Raw genomic sequence first — 22,812 nt, 5'->3', positions numbered from 1 at the left:
CCAATTCTGCGACACAATATGATCTAGTATGAAAAGTACATAGACTCGATAAACACTAGGACTGACCTAAGACCTCGTCAAAGAATTCCACCCTAGCTTTGGGGTTATAATTGGGAGAAGAACTTTGTTGATTATTCGTGTTTACAAATACACATAATTTGGGGATGTTAAAAATCTCCCTAGGATGAAATCCCTTAACAAAAATCATAGGCGTACCTAGGTGTTTTTACATGACTTCATAGTCATACTAGAATCATTTACAATCATTTTTGTAAATATTGGGTTTACAATGATAAAATTGGAAGATGAATGATGATAATGATCCTTGAAAAAAATTGTCAGTTGCTTTGTACTCTGCTCCTTATACTGTTGACAAAGTGTGGTCAATAGTATGGATTATTGAGTGACTTGGAAGGATGAAGGGTTTAATTGTAGTCTTGTTCCCTCACCTTAAATGGGAGGTTAATCCTCAACCCTAGTCCTGTGGGATCTCCCCTATTGGCTTATAGCTTCAGGATGGGCATTACTTGGGAAACCTCGATTTTGGTAGCATGTTTTTTTTTTTTTTTTCACATTTTTCACTCCCTTCCACACATTACATGCCCTATTTCATCATTTTCCCTCTTTGGGTCGACAAGGTTCTGGTACTCCCCCTCCCCTTGTCCACATGTTTGGGTCGGGCCTAGAACATTACCTGGGAGGTTGATGCAGCTAAAATAAAAAAGATAAAAGCATATCATGACCACATACAAAAGGAAATAATATCGCAAAATGCAAAAGATGGTCGGGACAATATATTAATACGTGGGCAAAATCCAAACATGAGCTCTACCTCTTATTATTGTGGCCATCACCTTGGGTCCTAGGCCCCTGATGAGTGCCCTCCGTATCATTAAGGAACCCATGCATGTCCCAACGCTTGGTGGGCGATGAATTGACCCACCTTAAGGAGGTAATCATTGCTTATATCATACACAACATGCTCTCATGCCCTGGAGCCCTAGATATTATAATAAAAGAAAAATCAAGAAAAGGCAAAAGGAAAATGAAGAAGGGTAGCGAAAAAAAGGCTGGTGTAACTCGTGTACCACGAATGCTCCCTTCTACATCTATACACCCAAATATGTGGACATCCCTCATCATTACCACCCTTGAACCCATGGCATTTGGCCTTGAGACCCCTGTGTCCCAATCCACCTCATCATAATCAACATGACTCTTGGACATACCTTTTCATTTAGGGATTGGGAACACCTAAGAGGGTTGTTTATTAGCTAGTCCTAGCTAGGGAGGTAACACTATTACATGCTCAAGGTCCCAAATTTGGAAGGGAAACCCATTATAAAGTCTCCCTTGTGCCCCAGATTAACAAGTTTGGTTCACTTAGATGCACTAATGAATTATTGTACTTGATGGTGTTGAGACACATTGGATATTATGTGTAATCGGCAGGTGGTTTCACCATGGGTTGGACAACTTAATTGTGGCCCAAGCCCACTAGAGGATCATATTGACACTTGTAGGGGATGCGTTGAGACCCATGGCTTTCCATCATGTGACAATACATTATCTCATGCCATGGGCAGCCTCAACACCTTCATCGGCTTGTTCATTGCCACACATTATCCACGAGATGATGGACTTGGACCAGCATTGACCCCAGCCGACTTAGCAGTGTACACATGGTTTGGTAGCTGATTCGAGTCCCAGAGGAGTTTTGTCTCACCCTTGAGACATGGGAGGGCATGCACCATCATCAATACTCATTTGGAGCAGTCTACAAGCTTATTTTTCATCATGAGACCAATGAGAGCAGTACTTGTGCCCCAGAGCCACTTTGGAGCACCACATGATGATTTACATAGAGATTAAGGGGCCACCCCTTTGTCCATCATTCATGGAGCCCTCTCTCTCATCATGGCACCTTGAGGACTCAACGAGGCCCTCCAACGACCCTACTACATCACGATTTCATCATTTCGGCTCAGTAATGGATGACTTCTTCATTGCTTTATTAGCTACTTGGTGGGCTTGTCAGCAAGATTTGTTATGTGCACATTATTTTATAATTTTGGGGGCTCATTAGGCTAATTCCATTTAGGAGAGACTCATAGAAATAGAAATGAGTCTCATTTGTGAGAACTCATCATCATCACTTGGATTCTTCTCTTGTAAAAGAAGCACACTTTTGCTTTGGAGACTATTGGAGACTCTTAGATTCATTTTGACATTTAGGGCTGAAATTTTTTATCTTCTTTGGAGCTATCTCATGATTTATGGATGGATATATCATATTATCGTCTTGTAAGTGCTTCTTGTTGAATATTTTCTTGGAATTATGTTTAATGTATGGAATTGTTGCAACTAGGTTAATGCTATTGTGCCCTAATTCTTGAAAATCGTTTGTGGAAAGCTTCTTGATTGGCAATTACATATGTTACTCATTGTATGGCAAATGATAAATGTTCCTAGTGGATGAAATTTTGTCTTTATTTCATAAAACTCCATAAATCGTGAGTGGGTAAATGTTAAAGGTTGGTTGCGAGGGCATCAATATTTAGCCTCCTTAAGGATGATTTTGGCCAATTTTAAATCATTTAAGACTCTATAGCCCAAAGGACTAGGCACTAGTCCAAGAAGCTTGGTGATCAACTCTTCTTTTCTCCATATTTTGTCATCCTAAATTTCGATCCCCTAAGTGTAGGGAGAAAATCTAGGACTTGCAGCGAAATTTTAGGGAGGTCATTTTTTGGGAATTTGAGGGTCCACACATCAAGCTTAGAGTCTAGGCTACCTATGCTCCATGTTTGGTGGGCATCCGCTCGAGTTTCATCCATAAAATCTCTTGCCCTAGGTGCCACTCCAAGAGGGAAAACCTAGGTCTTTCTCTCTCACCTTGGGGACTTCTTTAAGGGTTGTATGTGCTTTGTATTCATTTGAATAAATCATAATAACCCCTTTCTCCTCCCTTGCCTTGACCTAGCGAGTACCTTGGAAGTATTTCTTCTCATGCTTATTCTAAAAACCCTAGGTGTGCAAACCTTCCTTAGGTATTTAAAAGATAGTGAAGATCCCTTTAGAAGTGTTAAATCATTACATAGGGCTCCTTTGAGAGGTCCTACCTCATCCCCTAGAGTCTTGACCTTAAGAGTATATATTACCATTGCATATCTCAAATCGTAGGTCTTGGTCTTCTCTCCCTAAGGTTGGAGAGCGTGTTAGCTTCTTTGAAGCATTTAGCCTTTATTGTGTCTCTCCTTGAATGGGATTTGCAAAATGATTTAGTCCCTGGTTATTGACGTATCAATTCAGGTGATTTCCTATCTACCGGGACTCCTCCCATCGGTAAATGTCCGTAAAGAGCAGGGGACATTGACTGAGGTGATAGTGGGTCAGTGTCCCATTGTTGTCACTTAGTCTAGTAGTTGTCCCTTGGGTTTGCCCTCCTAGGGCCCTGCTAGATTGTGTGGCAACAAGCCTATAACTATAGCTACAATGGGGCATGCCTGCATTGTGGGCACTTGAGTGTGATTTAAAGAACATTAACTTAGTAATGAGAAGGAATGCTATGAGTCACAATATACACATAAGGTAGAAGTCACATTTGGATGACTTAGCATCAAGTATATTAGAGTACTTTTGAGATTTGATAAAAGCCAATTGACTTGATAATGAAGAAGTTATTGAAATTCATTATCAATAGCTGCTACAGAAATAGAAGATGCTATTGGAATTATAGGTAATTTTGGCATTACAGGAATTTTTTTTTTTGGTAAATTAGAAACCAATTGGTATAAAAAGAAATTTACTTGTTGGGCTTAACTCCAATGGTATTAAAAGTCCAAAGCATGGATGAGGTTGCTAATATGGTTGGTAACTTTGTTGATGCAAAACCCCAGATGAAGTTGGAGATTATATGGAATAGAACACTTGTGAAGAAGATTCAAAGATTGTTGATTCCAATGATGTATGTAATTTGTTATGAATAAATAAATATATATATATATATATATATATATATAAAAATAATATAAATAATGTAAAACAATAATAATAATAAATAATGTTAATTATTAACTAGTTAATGAAAAGGTATGCCCCCAAGGAAATAACCGTTGGTGAAGAGGTACTTGCATAGGGTATATAAGCGGGCTCTCACCCTCATTGTAATCATCTCATATCACATAATTCTTTTTTACAATATTCAATATACAATTACTGTCCTACAATGGATGTTTTTGTCTTCGAAGTATTCTGAAGATTATTGTTGCGTATACAAACTTTGTTTGTTTCATTGGTATCAGAGCCACGTTCGCTGATCCCGACCTTTGGCCATCAACTTGTCGTCAACTTGGTTATCGTCGTAACTGAAGCATTTTGCTACAAAAATTGGAGTTTCTCCATTTTTGCCAATAGGCCCTTAGCCATAAAAGAAATAAATAAATAAATAAAGGGAAAACAAAAGAAGATAAAAAAAATATATTATAAAAAAATAAATATATTAAAAAAAGTGATTTTTTTATTATTATTAAAAAATATATATAAAAAAAAAACATAAAAACAAAATATATATATAAATGTCGAAACCAAAAGAATAAAGGTTATTAAAAAAACACAAAATTATTATAATATAAAAAAGTATTATTAAATAAATATAATAATTAGAAAAAAAAACAAAAAAAAACAACAACTTACTTGGCCGGTCGCACAAACAAACACGATCGCTCCACGCTGTAATTGCCAGAACGCAGCCTCCCTTGTGCAACCCACCCGCCATACGCACTTCGCAGCTGGGACAAACCAACAATTGTCCAGTCCGAATTGCCATAGTCAACCAGTGAGCAATGACCACACCCTGCAACCTTATCGTTTACATATCCATTCCATCTTCGCTGCCACTAAATACCACTGCCAATTACTTATCAGTTTCTTGCTCAAAGGGGCATGTTTCTTATTCCACAAGAGTCATACGAATGCCTCCATTGAAAGGGGCATGTTTCTTATTCATTTGTTGACGTCATCGTGGCCTCCAATCATCCGTTGATTGCTTTGTTGATGTAATTGTCACTTCTGCTCAACAATTGAATATCACATTGTTAGGGGATTATTGAAGGCCAAAATCTAACGACATTTCTAATTGTTGATTGAAACATTTTTGTTGCTCACAGAAATAGGGTACCTGTCCAGCAGATTTGTATGGTCACGCCGTACCATACCCTTATTACATAGTACAAACTTATTCCATTCCTTAAGTTAGTCAAAATAAATTTTATAATATAGTTTTATACTATAGTTAATTATATCGGTCAAGTCAGAATAACCTCTGAATACGTGGAAGATCAAGGAAACTTAAATTATTTGAATAAAAAAAATATAGAATATATTTGAGAAGGGTTTATTAATGAAGAAGGTTAGCAAGCAATACTAAAATAAACAGGAAAAAGGTTTATATATATATATATATATATATATATATATATATATATATATATATATATATATATATATATATATAGGGTGTAAACAGGGGAGATAAATTATACCTTATTATTATTAAGTAGAAAAATAGAGTATTAAAAGTTCTAAGAAAAGAGAAAAGAAAATAATGGATTCTAAATTAGAAAATAAGGGAGGAAAATTCTCCTATAAAGGTATTCCAATTGTAGATTTTAGATTATTTACATTAAAAGGGTGTATCCAAGGGAAAGAGATTAGTATCGCTATTAATCCAAGCATTGAGGATAATTACATCAATATTAATTTGGCAAATCAACTATTAGTTCTAGAGCCAAATATAGGCGAACGAAAATGTATTTTTGGCAAAAAAGAATATGAAATTAATGATTTACAAGTGACAGTTGATCATTATGAGTACATATCTCAATTTTGTGTCGTAACTATGCTTGACAAAGAGGTTGACATAATTCTCAGTCGACCTTAGTTCAAGGAATTAGGTACGTTCATTTTAAACACAGAAAAAAATTCTTGATGTTCCCTTACAAGAAAAAGATGGTCATGTTCCAAGACATAACAATGAAGTCAGAACCGATAATTCCTTCATCACAAGACCTTAAGAATATTTCGAAATTGATGTTCCAGGAGATTGAATCAGAGAAGCAAAAGGATCTTGAAGTAGTCATATATAATAAAACCGAAGAAAATTCTCGTTTAAAAGATCATAATAAAAAACTACTTGAACAAGTCAAGAAAGCTAAGGCCACAAAGAAGGAATTCAAGAAACACGTATCAGAACAAGAAGAGGAAAATTTACATTTAAGGAATCTTAATCAAACATTATTAGAACAAATCCAAAGTTTAAAAGATGAGGAGGATACTAAGAATAAAGTCAACAATCCAGAAAGTAAAGAGCTTTTATGTCTAAGGAATCATAACCAAGCCCTACTTATGCAAATAAAGAAGCTTAAAAGTGACAATAAGTCACTAAATGACAAGTTCATGAACGAGTATTGAATTCTCCAGTCATTCAATCCAAGTTGAATCTAAGGGAATAAATACCGATCCAATCAATATCACAACTCAAGAAGAAGAAAAACCTATAGAAGTTGAAACCAATTCATATATTGCAGTTTAAACAATGGAAATTCCAAGTGATGATTCAGTAACCAACTCAACGACAACAATACCTGAAATAAATGAGGAAATTACCACAAACATGATAAGGGGAAATCCAACCAACAGAACTCTGTATCGACATCTGAACCATAAGAGCAGACAACTAAGTCAGTTTATATATTTGAACCATTTAGAAAAAAAAAAAAACATATTTATGTCCAAGAAATACTGAACTTTGCAGAATCCAGTCCTATGATAACAATTCATTAAAAAATTCGAGTGATCGAAAGATTCCACAGAAGGTTAATCTAGGATGGTCCGATCCATTCTCAGTTCGACAATTTTGTCTATAGCTCAGAGTATCATATCTTCTTGTATCAATGAAGATGACAGTTCCAAGACGAGAAGACATTTGAAACAAAAAAAGAGATCAATCCTTTTCATTAGCAAGCTTTGAGGACAAATCTTTTTGAAGAGGGAGGCAATGTTATGAATAAAAATATATATAAAATAATATAAATAACGTAAAACAATAATAATTATTAACTAGTTAATGAAAAGGTATGTCCCTAAGGACATAACCATTGGTGAAGAGGTAACTGCCTAGGGTATATAACTGGGCCCTCACCCTCATTGTAATCATCTCATATCACATCAATTCTTTTATACAATATTCAATATACAATTACTGTCCTACAATGGATGTTTTTGTTTTCAAAGTATTCTGAAGATTATCACTGGGTATGTGAACCTTGTTTGTTATATAATTATGTAGAATTCTAGTAGTAGTCATCTATAATATTAGTTGTAAAAAAGTGTGTATTTTCTTTATGTGGGTGAAGTGCACATGTTTAACAAATTTTCTTTGCATTTGTCAATTAGCACAGTAAGGTGTTGTGGTGTTATTATATTGTTGTAATATTTAATAAGCTACTATCATTGTTTCTACACTATTGATTTGTTTAATTTGTGTTTTTCTTTTTGTAGTATAAGAGAACCTGATAGAGCAACCATACATGAAGCAATGGAGCAACAAACAATAAGTGTGGCTAAGGTGTTGAGATCCTATTAAGTTACTTTTTAACTTTTCTTTTGAAGTTATTGTTTGCTTTTCTTTGACTTTTCAAATGATGCTTTTGTTTTCTTTTTAATGAGGCATTTCAATTAAAGAGAACAACTTGATGATTGAAGAAGAAATTATTTTACTCATTTAAGGAAAAATTACAAAGAAACTTGGGGCTACAAGTTGGCACATGAAATAAGTGCACATTATTCTTCTACTAGGGTTTCATCTTGTTGTGTAGAATTTTTTAATTCTCTTGAAGGTGAGTTTAAAAATCATTCTTGACTTCCAATTTCTTGTTTTTCATGTTGGGTATCATATTTATGTTTGAAATAAAAGAGATTGTGGTGCTTCTAGGGACAATGTATTAGAGATTACAAATTTTATGTGATGTGACTGGTGATCATGTAATTTAACTCTATAGATGTAACATCCTTGGGTCATTTGAAATTCAATTATGAATAGTTGTAGTTGTCTTGTGTGACTAGGCCAAGTACTTGATAGAGCAACTTACGATTTTTTTTTGTTAGAGAAGTACTTACATTATACATATGCTTATAACAACATTCAAAAAGTGCTTATATGGTCATCACACACAACTAACTACTTAAAAACATCGAGGCCTAAAAGCACTCATGAAAGTAAACACACCCTTCCCAAAATATGTAGTTATCAATGATTACTGTGTTAGAAAATCTTGAGGCCTACAAGCTCTCCTGAAAGGTGATTTTTTGAAAATAGAGAATTGTTCGGGCAAACTTCAAAGCATCTGCCCCAAGGCCTCTATTTCCCCCCATGTAACAATGCATGGGTAACCCCTAGGGATTTCACAGATGTCAACTAAGGGAGGTTGATTTTGAGGTAACCAAGTCTTTCCTCAATGTTGAATCATTCCACAAGTCACAACTCTCCATCTAAGTCAATTCACACCAAACCCTAATTGGCTGCTTATCCTTAGGAGGGACAAAATAAAAAATACAGAGCGAAATTCAAGTTTAGGGATGAAATTGTGTGTGATCACCAATTTGACAAGGCCAGTGCCTAGTCCTTGGGATGATGGAGTCTATGGATGTGAAATATTTGCTAAATCTTGGAAAGGAGTAAGGATATTTTGATGCCCTAGCACAAAACCCTAGCTATTATCTTTGTGAGGTATCAAGGTCACTCAGGAGAACTATTAGAAAGGTTCACAAAGGGGATTTACATTCACACTTCATACATGAGTTGTGAAAATTCCTTGATTGCAATTAACTGGAAATTTATCTCCTAACTGAACTGTAGTTTATTTGTTATTATGATAAATATTGATAAATGCACAATTGCAATCTTCACCAAAAATACAATACGTTGCGGAAAATAAACTCGAAGCTGAGAAAATAATGCATGTAGACACCAATATTTTTTGGACTAACGTCCTCGGAAAAACCCTGAAGTGAAAATCGATGCAGTAGATCAGGATTTATTTTATTATTGTGCAACAATAAAAATCTGAGTACAATATCTGAATGCCCAGCTGGCAATCGTATGGTAAATAATCTGGCCAAAAATAATTAGGAGAAAAGAATTCTCCCTTTTCAAAATAACTCGGCCTCCCTCTGGCTTGATTGCACTACCTCTCTGGCTGCTTGCGCTACCTCTCTCACTACTCGCATTACTGTCCTGTGAAAATTGTACGATCATTGAATCAACCTCAAACATGGCTATCTAGCTTCCTCCTGCATCTGGAAAAATTTGCCTTGCCCTCCAGATGATCTTTCCGACCTTTGACAACTGAAACAAACCCTTCTCGGTAATTCGCTCAACTGCACAGGCTAACTCGCACAACCTGGACGACTTTCTCTGCAGAAGATTTTAGCCTCCCTTTTCCTACCTCTTTGGCACTGGAAAATTGTTGGGAAACTCCTCCAGAATTCTCTTTGTTGCTCCCTCTCTTCGATGCTCTCCCTCTGGCTCGAACTCTTCCCTCGCTGAATCTCTGCACACTAGGTAGCTCAATTTTCCTAGCTCTTGATCTCACAATTGTGTTTATCTCCATCCCATCAACCTGCTTTTATAATCTCTTGCTGGAGCTTCAACGACCATGATTAGATCCCCATCAACTGCTAAGATCATATTAGACTCTATCCATGTGAGTCTCTACAGAATTCACGATCTTTCTTAATTATTTCCATTAATTAATCAATTTTCCTAAGTTAGGCATTTTTTTAATTGTTGATCAATTAATTTAGTTAAGGCATTTCACAAGATTATCTCGCGAAACCTTTTCTGGGTTTTGGAGATCTTGTGTTCCTTAGCCTCTTAGACGCAAATCGAGACTAGAATACCTGTCTAATGCTACCAAAAATATAACATTAGTAATGCGTACAATGATGTTATCTAGATTCTATGCAATCGATTTTCAATAAATAAAGGCATAGTAGAAAAACCCTAGATAATCGATTCATTCCATACATTAGACATAAGATCAAAAAATTGTCAAAAAATACAAGGCTTACTTACATGCCAAAATGCATGAAAAATCCTTTATTGATCCAAGATAACTTCTTTAATGCCAAGAAATAACTCTAATATACAAAAATGCTCCATAGAATCACATCTCCTCAAGAAACAAAAAGGCCAAAATCTCTAAGAGGCCATATTCAAGTCACAAGGGATGATGATTTGTTATAGTGACCCTCTCCTCTATTTATATGAGGAGGATGACTACTACTTAGTATAATGACAGTCCTAAAACAAGTTTGTTGCCACAACACTTGGGTTACAAGGGAACCCACTAACTTTATGAGAATATTCCCTAATTAACCGACATGTGTGAGCTGTAAGTTCTCTAGGGCTAACGTCATGCAATAAATGTGTTCCAAATGGCATGCCCAAAGCTGATGAGGTGAGTAAAGTGATGCCATTATTGTCACTGATTGCAAAAGACCAGCAAAAGCAAAGGAACAACAACAAGGAAGAACAAAGGAACAACAAAGGAGCAACAACAAGGAACATTAAAGGAGTAGCAAATGAGTAGCAACAAGGAACACTAAAGGAACAACAAAGGAGTAGCAGCAAGGAACAACAAAGGAGCAACAACACGTAAGGAACACCAAAGGAACATCAAAGGAGCAACAACAAGGCAAAAGAGCAAGGCAAATGAACAACAAAGGAACATCATAGGAGCAACAACAACAAAATAGAGATATGGCATGTTGATATGGCATATGATGATTGGCTTGTTATGTGATGCTTGCGAGCAACAAGGCATATGCTTATGTTGTTATTGAAATGATAATGTATGCACTAATGAACAAGATCAACAAAAGTATGCAAAGGAGCAGAAAGATAATGGTATGGCCTAGTTGAATGAAGATGTTGTTGCATTTGGGTATATTTGTGTTGATGGCTTTGATAAGTCATGATGAGCTGATGTAATGCAAGGTAAAGGCATAAAGGAGTTGTGATACATATGTTAAAATGCTTGGATAATGTTGCAGAGATTGCTATGTTGAAGAATTTGTTGTGATGTAAGGCAAAGGCAAGACTCCATAACAACAAAGGAAAAGCTCCAAGACAAGACTCAAGGCCATTGAGGGAATGACATGAAGAAAAAATAGCTTTGATCATATATATGGCTTTGGAGAGTGAATGTTGCATGCATATGGATGGCATTGCTTTCATATGTTGTGTGCATATTGTTTGCGTTGGAGAGTGCTTGCACTATGTGCATGTGTTGTGATGTTAAAATGTGTTGCTTTTGGCATTATGTTGATTTTGGTGTACTTAACCATTATAGATAGCTGAAATAATATTTTGAGCACTTACTTGTGTTCTTATATTCAAAATATGAAGGTTTTGGAAACGAATGAGTGGAAGGAAAAGAGTCAAGCCTGTTCACTTCATATCCTTATGTGGAATACAAAGAACCAACAAAACTATCTTTATAAAAGATGTTATTTTTGGAAGGTAGAGGGTTAGAGAATGTGTGAGAGTTGATTGAGGTGTTCTTCATTAATTACCTGACACATAGAAGAGCTGATGTGAAGCAGATTTGAGGAGGAGGAGAAACAAAGACAAAGATGGAGGTATGCAAATTTATAGACCAGGTAACCAACACATTGTTTTCCTTATGTATCAGGGGATTGTAGTCTCCTTTCAAGTTGCAACTTGATAAATGATAGGTTGGAGCATGTTGAGGTAGGAGCCTCCTGTGGGTTGTAGCCTGCAAAAAACTAATTGGAGTTGGAGCTTCCTTGCATGTTGTAGCTTGCAGAAAGATTGAGGTAGTGGCCTCCTGTAGGTTGGAGCCTACATAAAAGCAGATGTAATAAGGGAGTAGGAGCTTGCCTTTGCATCACAACAATAACAAAATCATGGTTTTCTCCCTTTATGGGTTTCCACTTATATCTAGTGTCCATATGTGTTGCTTTTATGTGTTGATGTGATGTTTTTGGTTTACTTATTACTTGGTATTTATATATTAAATCTGTTGGTTATTATGTGTCTGTTGACCCCTACTGGTCAACTACCCATGCAGTGCACCCCGTCTTTTCTTGACAAGAAGAAGCAGCACCTGATCAGCATGTCCGTGCCATCCTGCCATCATCAGCAGTTTGATCTTTCTGATTGTAAACCCAGTCTGCATGTATTAACTGTAAATAATCTTAGCAGACATGAAGTCATGTATGTAATTTGCCTAGGTGGACCTAACTTTCTGATGATAATCTACGTCCCGGAAGGTTTTTTGTCTCACCGATCCACGGATCGGCAGAGTTTTCCTTCAAACCTGACCCCAAAGTCGGGATTGATTTTGTCATTAGAACTTTAGGAGAATCCTAGTGTGTTGATCTGCTAGATTATCGTTGTGTCGCAGAGCTGGGTGTTTTGTGAGGGTCTGTATTAAATGGGTTTGTCCCTTAAAGATGTAATTTTGTAAAAGTCATGATGTAATGTATCCTGAGGGTCGAGAAATGTTGTAAATCCCCTCATGAGTCCTAGGTCCTAGGTCCTAGGTGATGTTTCCAACGGCTTAGTTTGATGATCCATCTTAAAATGAATTAAAAAATTAAAAATGAATAAAAATAATAAAATAATAAAAAAATAATAAAAAATTAAAAAATGAAGCAAAAACCCTAACTAATAAAATAATAATATTTTAAGTTAATAAATCGACGGATGAGATCAAGAGATGTCTTGATCCTCATCAACGGTCGAGATCAGTTCTACATGGATCACCCAAAACTAGCCGTTGGGATCATTTCCTTTATATAGGGTCTTAGGGGGTCATTTCAGATCATCTGATCTGTGAGTCTGTACTGAAAGCTCTCTTGTAATATAAAAGAAGACTTTGGGGTCTAAATCGTGTTGGTGTTACTCTCTGGGATTGCTGTGAGATCTTTAATTTTCCGCATATTTCAGTTTTCAGCCATTAGTTATAGCTTGTTTTTAGAGTATTGTGAGCACAGGTATCTTGTTCACTTGCTAGGGTTTGAGTGTTGCTAGGGTTTCTGGGATAATGGCAGGTATCTCCATTATTTCCTGAGATCTAGCAGCATTCTCTCTCTCTTTGCTGATGGTTGCTTGAGATGTGCAGGACAACCTTTCTGAAGGAAATCGTGGGCGTTTGGGGAAGTTCTAGGCTGAACCAGCCGACTCCCACAGGGTTTTCTTTGCAGAGCCCAGCTGATTTTGGCCCTGGGTTAATCATTAAGAGTTTTATTTCCTGTTTTACATGAGAGATTTTCTTTCTGCTTACAGTGAAGTTCAGAGTTTCTGATATATTGAAAATACTGCTGCTCTTATTGTTAAATCTGGCATTTCAGAGGCCAAATCTGTAAATTATTAAGCTTAGGGTTTCATTTTTTTAAGGGTTTTCAAATTTTTGTTTTATTCAGTCTTCACTAGGGTTTTGTTTTCTTGTGTTTGAGGCTACAGGATTTTCATCAAGAAGCATTTATAAAAGAAGTTCCCAGCCACCGATAAAGTTCTGAAGCACGGGCCAAGCAAACGCACTGTCACCGGGTTCTCATTTCCGATACCGATTGCTGCTGTCAAGGCCATCACTCGGGTATATACGCGTCGGTAGCCAGGTAACGTGGGAGGTAATTTTCATCGCGGTTTCAGTTTATCCGCGTCTTGGTGTTTATGATTAACCATTTCTCAGTCTTTAATAAAAATAAAAAATCATATTCATTTTCTGTTGGTTTCATAAATCCATATATCGACTTATTGTATGCCTGCAAGAGAAGCTCGAATAACTGTATGATTGCAATCTGTGGTCCTGGGCATCGAAGCCGTAAGAAAGTGACAGAGTGCAAGCTCAAATCGATTTTTATTCTTCCTCTGGCCACCGTCACCTGTGCTGGTCGAATTTTTTTGAAAACGTGTTCAGTTTTGTGTATTATCGACCTTCACCTGCAGCAAATATTGAATCCATTACCCCCCTGCGTGTTACCTCCGCGCTGCATTTCTATTTCATTTTTTCCGCCTTTGAAACTGTCGGATCTGCGTGTTATGTCCCATTTGGTAAGCATTCGGGTTGCCTAGCGTCGATTTCCCTCCGCTGTTGACAAATCCCCAGGTCGAGATCCTCTTTCTGCGTCTTTTCTTGTGCCGTCTGTGCCGTCAACCTGGGTACCTGCGAAATCACGAGCGTATCGCTGTTTGAATAGTCGTTTTGGTTTATGCGCTAAGTTTCCTTTTTCGATTTCAAGCCTTTGGTTATTCGTAAGCCAGCATAGAATTAGTTTAGGGTTTGAATTGGTTATGTATTTTAATTTTTAGATTTTAATGTATTTCTTTAGTTTAGGTTAGTTCCTTTTTATTTTAGTTTTAGATTTTAGATTTAAAATGATTAGCCTTAGTTTTACGATATAGTTAGATTTTAGATCTTGACTTATGTTTTAAATTTTGTCATAAAAAATATAAAAAAAAATAAAAATATTTTTGTTAGATTTTTTTTTATTTTAAATTTAATTTTTAGTTTAATATTAGTTTTTTTAGAATAGATTTTAAAATTTTAAATTTTTTTATTAGATTTATTTTTAATTTTTTATAATATTTAAAAAAAAAAAAAAAAAAAAAAAAAAAAAAAAAAAAAAAAAAAAATTGAAAAAGATTTAAAAAAAAAAAAAATAAAATAAATAAAAAAAATAAAATAAAAAAACAAAAGATTAAAATTTTGTGGAAAATCATTTTGCCAGTCTCAGTGGTTTTTTATGTATATCTTTCATGCTGGGATCTAAGTTTTCAAGCCGAGATGCGAAATTGATATCTGGTTAATGGTTTATAATTCTCGTGGTATTTTAAGGCATTTATCTGTTAAAATTTTCAGTTGCTGGATATCGTTTTGGTCATTCTAAGAGCATTGTGATTTCGCTGATGATAGATGATTGCTGTTCATGGTCCATATCTTTTTTATATCATTTAACAAGTAATCGTTTTAACCACAATCTCTTAAGGCACTGGTCTGCTAAATTAAACAAATCAATCAAGTGCTTTTTCATATCGTATCTCGTGTCTCCCAACCAACTGGTCGACAGTTGGTCTCATCATCTCACAGGGTCTACCCCCCTTAGCCGCGGGAGACAGGCTTAAACGGAGGGATCGGGGATCAGAGTGACAGCCCCCGGTCTGAGCGTTGTCGTGTCAATCTGCGCGACAACAGTGTCAATCTCCACTTTTGATGGTTCAATTAATGAGTTTAAAGAAAATCAAATTAATGTCCATGAATGTACGAAACTGATTCACCCCTCTCAGTTTAGTCAATTTTTCATCAATTTGTATCAGAGCTAGTTCCTTTTGTGTAAGCCTAACAACTTGAAGGTAGATCTAGTTGGCATGGACTATCAAAGTGTACCTCTAGTTGAGAGACACTCTTCTTCGCTTGAGTAGGAGGCTTTATAGGCCTAAGTTACTAGCCCAAACGATAAGATATTTATGATTGTGATCTTGCTGTTGTTATGACCGTAGACTGCCCTTATTTTCTCGTACGTGTGACTGTTTTTCACCCTAAAAACAGCCCCTTCAACTTCAGTTAGACTTCTCCTTCTTCGCTACACTAGAGGCTCCTTAAATTCGCTTTCCCTTCACCCTTAACTTGTCTTCCTTCTCATTGATTTTAGAGGTATTGTAGGCTTGTCGTTGGAGGAGTGGACAACCTCTATATATAGAGGACTATCAATCCTTTAGGCTGACTTGAGGCCAATAGGCCGACTTCACTTCTTTTGCATCATAATTTCTTCTTTGATGATGTTGTTACATGTAGAGGACTTTGACTTTGCTTGGAGAGATATTCTTTGAATCTTATACAAATATATACATGGTGTAACATGCCCTTAAGGTCTTCAACATTTTTCTTTTGACTCTTTGACTCACCTATAACATTTTAACATGTGCTAGACCTATTTCAATGAGCAAGAAACTTATTGATAAATATAACAAAAATATTATTTCTTTTCTTGAATGAATACAAATATCAAAAGTACATTTATGAAGACCGATCCCAGTTACACTTTCTTCAACAAGATGAACCCAACAATGCTAATAATCAAAACCTTGATATAGAAGCTTGCGACCAACTGTCATCAATTGTGGGAATCTGCGGTTAATTGTCAAAATCAAACCCTAGGTTCCAATTGCACGGAGAGAGAGATGTGTGTGTGGCTGAAAAACTCCAACCTCACTCATAGGCCTGCGTGCCTACAGTTACAACTGAAAATATCTTGTAATATCCCTGCGACTGAGAAGAAAAAACCCTAATCACATGTGTGAACTTCATACCCTGCAATTTCGGACCTATACAAACCAATCTCCGGGAACCCCTTCAGATTTGTGTGAGCCAAACCAAAAAAAGAAGAATGATTGATGATGTCCAGATGAGGGTCACTTGAATTGTATATATAGCCATCCAAGGGTGTCCAATTTCCTTTTGGGACGACTTGTTCTTTTTTGTGACCATGTGGGTTTCCATATTAAAATATATTTTTCCTTAATCAAATTAAATTCTTCCAAGGGCTAGGAGGGGTCATACTTGATGAGGAAGACTGTCCAAAGTGTGAAAATTCCACAACTAGAATCCTATTGCAGCAACTGGAATTTATTTTTCTAATTGTTAATTATTTTAACAATTTAATCAACTACAACAAATATCAAATAAATCACATTACAACCTTCAAAAATAAAATATTGCAGAAATTATAGTGTTGGAATTTTAGAAAATACTAGCGCACACACCCAATAAAAATATGACACCGTTATTTTTGGACAAATGTCCCCGAAAAAACCCAATGTGAGAAAATCGACGCAACAGATGAGGGTTTTATTTTATTATGCAACAGTGAAATCTGAGTACGATCTATGGATGCAGAACTAGCAATCCAAACAACAAGAAAATATGGGCAAAATTATCTGAGGGAATTACCCTTCCTTGACAAGCAATCCTGACACAACTTCTCTTCAGAAACTCGTCCTCTTGGACCCTTTGCGTCAACTTCTATGCTGTTCTGCGCAAACCCTATGATGTCTAGCTTTCGAATTGCCTCTGATGAAGTCGTTATGCCAATCTCTGTTGAGGAAATCACTTCTCCGACACTGTGGACACTTTGCCCAACCTTTGGAATTGAAAACGAATTTCTCTCCAGCAAAATCGAATTGCTTCTGAAGAAACTACGTAGTCGTCTGTGCTGCCTCACTGGGAATAACTCAACCCATTGTTGCTGGCTCTCCGGATCTGGAAAACTTCGTTTGGATCACTGTCTCTGCCCCTCATTGACCTTGTTTCGATCTTTGGCTCTTCGACAACTGATTGTTGAAACTCTGGAAATCGATCTGCCTAGAAAATAGAACTATAGAAGTGTCTTCTTCAAGTGTCAACTTCCTCTTATAATCCACTATTGGAGCACCAACGACCAAGATTAAAACTTAAACAATGGTTAGGATAATCTTGGAGTCGATCCGTGTGAGTTTTTAGATGATTCACAACTTGACTTAATTAATTATGATTAATTAACTAGTTTTCCTAAGTTTAGACTTAGGAAACATTAAAAAATTGGTTAATAATCTAATTAAGTCATCTCTGGGCAGAATTTCCAAAAATGATTTCTGTGTTTTGGAGATCTCATGTATTCTAACCTCTCCACCAAATTTCGCGGTGAAAAAACATCCCATGCTACAAAAACAAACACTCCCTCTTAGCGAGGATTGTGTTCTCTCTATAGTTCTACGCATCCTGCCACAACACCGTGTCTTTGTATCACCTCTTTCACGTTGTTGATGTCTGACTGCTGCTGCCCACCAACTACTACACAACTCTGATGCTGCATCTGTGCTGCTGCTGACACTGTTGAACTGCTGCTAACACTACATTTGCATTGCAACTTCCTCTCATCTGTTGCTTCTGCAACTGCAACTATTGCAACTGAGAAGCATCCAAAATATTGAATCAATTGTGTTCAGTATGATGCATCTGTCTTTCGAGTCCTTACTGCTACTAGCATTTGCATTGTCATCGTAGAATTTGCGTTGCTGCTGACTTTGCTACTGAGCCACCTGCTTTGCTGCCAACACTGCACTACGCTCCTCAGCATTTGACTGCTACTATTCTACAACTATCACTCTGGTACTGACTGCATCAGTTGCCACTGATCCATCCTGCTACTGTGGGCCCCTGTAGCAAGGTAATGATCCATGAGGTGGATTCCTCAGTGGATCCTGCCAAAATATGTAGTTGTCTGGAGCTACAACTCCAAGTCAGCCCACGTCACTCCTGGAGGTATGGTTGCCAACATCATGAAGTCTTCCTCCAACCTGGAGGACAACTTGTCGATATCGGCTGACGCTGATTGCTGGCCCTGCTTCTCCTGCTTGTCCTTCTTCCCTAGAGGACACTGGGTACTGTAGTGGCCAAACTCGCCATACCTGAAGCACTTGACCTTTGATAGGTCCTTCTTCTTTCTCTGCTCCCCCTGCCCCTGACTGGGACCCTTTGATGCCAGGGCCACATTCTCCTCCTCCTTCACCACCTTTGATCCGCTACTACTGCTGCCACTGATGGAGCTCTTTAACAGAGGTCACCTCAACTCCTCCTACTACAAGTTTGATCACATCCTATCCCATTCTGGTAGCTTGTCTCTTCCCAATATACTTTGTACAAAAAATTGCCACTCCTCAGAGACATTGTTAAGTGCCAATCTCACTAGCTCTTTTGGTTGAGGTACTACCCCTGCAACTGCAAGCTGGTCTCGGATCTCCTGAATCCTGGTGAGGAAGGGATCTATGTCTCCCTCCTTTTGTATCCTAATGCATCTCAAATTTTCTTCTAGGAACATCTTCTACTGCTCGGAAGTGCCCTGATACAGTGTGGAGAGAGCATCCCACATCTCTTTGGCAATATACTTGCCAACTAACTGTGAGACTATATGGTCCCGGACTCCATCCAGGATCAACCGCTTCGCCTTTGCCATTTCCTTCCTGTATTCTTTTAGTTGATTCACATCCTGGGGAACTGCCACAACACTGCCTATGTAGAGCTTCAGGCCATATTCATCCAACAGCAAGGATATCTTGGCCTTCCAGATGACATAGTTGGAGGAACCCTCCAATCTATCCTGATCTCGAAGCCCTACTGTGGCCATCTAAAAAACTGTCGAAATCCTCCCTTTCCTTTTGCTTGGCTGTTGTTCTACTACTCGCACTCCCTTCTACAGTGAGAAGATCTGCTCACAACTACTACCAATTTGCAAGGAAAAATAAAACTTCTGAGACTTGAAGTTCCCTGAGAGAAATTTTCCCTTTGTTGTGTGTGCTTTTATCTTCCACCTGACTCTGGTTCTGCTGCTGTGAAAACCCTCTGTATCAAACCAGAAATCTGCTTAGCGAAAATTTGAGCTGCAACTGCTCCCTCTAATTGCTGGAATCACTCTCCTGGGAAAAACGAATTTTCTGCACCCCTGCAACAGAAATTCGAGTTGTTGGCCCAACAATTTGGTCTGGCTGTTTGAGCACTGCGTTGCCTCAAGAATTTCAGCCTGCTTCTCCCTCTGAGCAGCAAAATTCTTCCTTTGCTTTTGAGCTTCCCAATTGATCACTCATGTTTTGATACCATGTGAAAATTCCACAACTAGAATCCTATTGCAGCAACTGGAATTTACTTTTTTAATTGTTAATTATTTTAACAATTTATCTGCTACGACAAATATCAAATAAATCACATTGCAACGTTCACAAATAAAATACTGCGGAAATAATAGTGTCCGAATTTGAGAAAATACTAGCACACACACCCAATAAAAATATGACACCGTTATATTTGGACAAATGCCCCTGGAAAAACCTAATGCGGGAAAACTAGTGCGATAGATGAGGTTTTATTTTATTATGCGGCAGTGAAATTTGAGTACAATCTATGGATGCCCAACTGACAATCCAAACAACAAGAAAGTCTGGGCAAAATTATCTGAGGGAATTACCACTCCTCCACGAGGAATCCTGACACAATTTCTCTTCAGAAACTTGTCCTCCTGGACCCTTTGCGTCAGCCAATGCGCAGACCCTATGATGTGTAGCCTCTGAATTGCCTCTGATGAAGTCGTTCTACCTACTCTGCTGAGGAAATCGCTTCTTCGACACTCTGGACCCTCTGCCTGACCTATGGAACTGAAAACAAATTTCTCTCCAACAAAATCAAATTGCTTCTGAAGCAACTACGCAGTCCTCTGTGTTGCCTCATTGGGAATAACTCGACCCCTTGCTGCTACCTCTCCAGATCTGGAAAAATTTGTTAGGATCACTGTCTCTGCCCGTCACTGATATTGTTTCGATTTTTGGCTCTTTGACCACTGACTGTTGAAACTCTGGAAATCGATTTGCCAAGAAATTGAACTATAGAAGTGTCTTCTCCAAGTGCCCATCAACTTCCTCTTATAATCCACTGTTGGAGCACCAACGACCAAGGTTAAAACTTAATCAATGGCTAGGATCATCTTGGAGTCGATCTGTGTGAGTTTCTAGATATTCATACCTTGAATTAATTAATTCTGATTAATTAACCAATTTTCACAAGTTTAGACTTAAGAAACATTAAAAAATTGGTTAAAAATCTAATTAAGTCATCTCTAGGCGGAATTTTCAGAAATGATTTCTGGGTTTTTGAGACCTAATGTATTCTAGCCTCTCCACCAAATTTCGTGGCTAGAACACATCTAATCCTACAAAAACTAACACAAAGGAGGGAATTTATCCCTGAGTTGCCAAAATTAACACCCTTTAACACTAAGTAATTTTATTTTGAGGTCCCTTGCCAACTCAAGACCTAGAAACAAAGCTTCTTATTCAACCATTGTTGTTAGTAGCTTTAAATTCCAATCGAAAGGCGATTTTGAATGTACGATCCAAAGGAGATTTTAAAACAATCCCATCCCCTTTACCATGTCTAGAACTGGCGCCATCAAAATTCATATACCAAATCTAACTTCTTCATTCATCAATCTTTTCTGCTAATGGAGTTATAGAATTAGAGAGGACAACATAATTCCCCATGCTGGATTGTTGCATATTAATTTCATCATGATGATCCCTAGGATAATATGCTTCTCTCGGGTCCTTGTCAATTTCAACAAATCCACTACATGGTAAACTTGTCAAAGGAGTTTGATGTTCATCTTTGGACTTTTCTACCTGAGGCACTTTGATAGTTTCTAGAACTTCAGACCTTTGAGAGAGTATCTTGAGAATCTCAGTAATAGGTACCTTGATTTTGGCATTGCTAATCCATCCTCCTATGTCAATATGCACGCTTGGTCTTGAAATGCTAGGGGTGATTTCCTTTGTTTCGTTACTCTCCGCAGTCTCCAAAATATGCCCCTGGGATGGCTTTTCTTCATGTAATAAATCCTTGTCATCCTCAACATTGTTTACATTAGAAGGGAGGAGAGTCTTAACATTATGTCTATTTTCAATAACTTCTACCCAATCTTCTAAGGGTAAGAGGTTTTCTTTTCCAAACATATTGATCCGATCCTTCGTTACTATGAGTTCACCATCCAAGATACCTCTTGCAATAGCACAAGAGTCTTCATCATGAAAACTTTCATATGGTCTACTATAAGGCAAAGGCTGATCAACAATCTTTGTGGATTCAAGCGGATCTGGTGGTCTCTGTTCATTTGGAGGAATTCTTTTCTACCATGCATTATTATTCTTGATATTATTATTTCTAGGTTGAAAATTCTAAGCTTGTGATCTTTCCATTTGGACCAACCTAGCTTGCATAGCGTTCATCTCTTTAGCATCCTCATTTTTCATATCCTTAATTAATTGAGTCAACTCCTTGATGGGATCATGGTCAACTTCTTTGACCTCCGTTCCTTTAGGCTCATGAGACTTGGACCTCTCTCAAATCGAGGAATCTTAGGCTTCCGAGACTGTTAATTTTAGGTATGTTCTATGCTTAGAGCAATTTATTTCAATTTTCACAGTTAGTTCAATATCTTTTCCAGATTAGCAATCACATCAGCATTAAAGTAAACTGCACATAGAACATAAACATAAATTGCAGAAGACAAGCCAAGACAAGAGGACACAAGATGTGGCGCTGGCCAGGGACAAACCCCAATGTGGGGAAACCCTTGATCAATTCTTCTTATATGTTCTTCAATAGTTCAGTAGAGAGAGAGAGAGAGAGAGAGAGAGAGAGAGAGAGAGAGATTGTACATTTACAACGGAAGTCAACACTTTGACTTATCTAGATAAGAGCATAGATCATCTCTAAGAAGATGATACATGAGATCAGTTGAAGACATGCTGCTTCAATTGATTGTCCAAGGTGACTCCTTCACCTATCATTGTGTTGCATCTCGTCATCATGTTGCACCTCACCGTGTTGCACCATGCTGCACCCATTATCACAATGCTAGACCTCATGACCATGCTGTACACATCATATTGCTGCACCTTATGCTGCACCGCTGTCCCATGTGCCATTGTTGCACCATGCTGCTACATAGATCATCTCTAAGAAGATGATACATGAGATCAGTTGAAGACATGCTGCTTTAACTGATTCTCCAAGGTGGCTCCTTCACCTATCATTGTGCTGCATCTCGTCATCATGTTGCACCTCACTAAGCTGCACCATGCTGCACCCATCATCACAATGCTGGACCTCATGACCATGCTGTACACATCATACTGCTGCA

General features: G+C 37.5%; 1 protein-coding gene across 1 annotated transcript in view; it reads left to right on the top strand.

The window, feature by feature from the left end:
- Positions 1-22,812, top strand: part of MCM9 (minichromosome maintenance 9) — a 429,077-nt gene that overhangs the window by 277,451 nt on the left and 128,814 nt on the right. The window contains exon 17 of the mRNA XM_089412073.1: positions 7,561-7,627. Coding sequence (XP_089268199.1) covers positions 7,561-7,627 — 67 coding nt within the window. The remainder of the gene's footprint in view (positions 1-7,560; positions 7,628-22,812) is intronic.

Source organism: Pinus tabuliformis, chromosome 6, assembly GCF_031772625.1.
Source record: "Pinus tabuliformis cultivar Carrire ecotype Pingquan chromosome 6, CPIR1, whole genome shotgun sequence".
Taxonomy (NCBI): Eukaryota; Viridiplantae; Streptophyta; class Pinopsida; order Pinales; family Pinaceae; genus Pinus; species Pinus tabuliformis.
The sequence above is the reverse complement of the archived record's forward strand: the minus strand, read 5'-3'. Positions and strand labels throughout refer to the sequence as shown.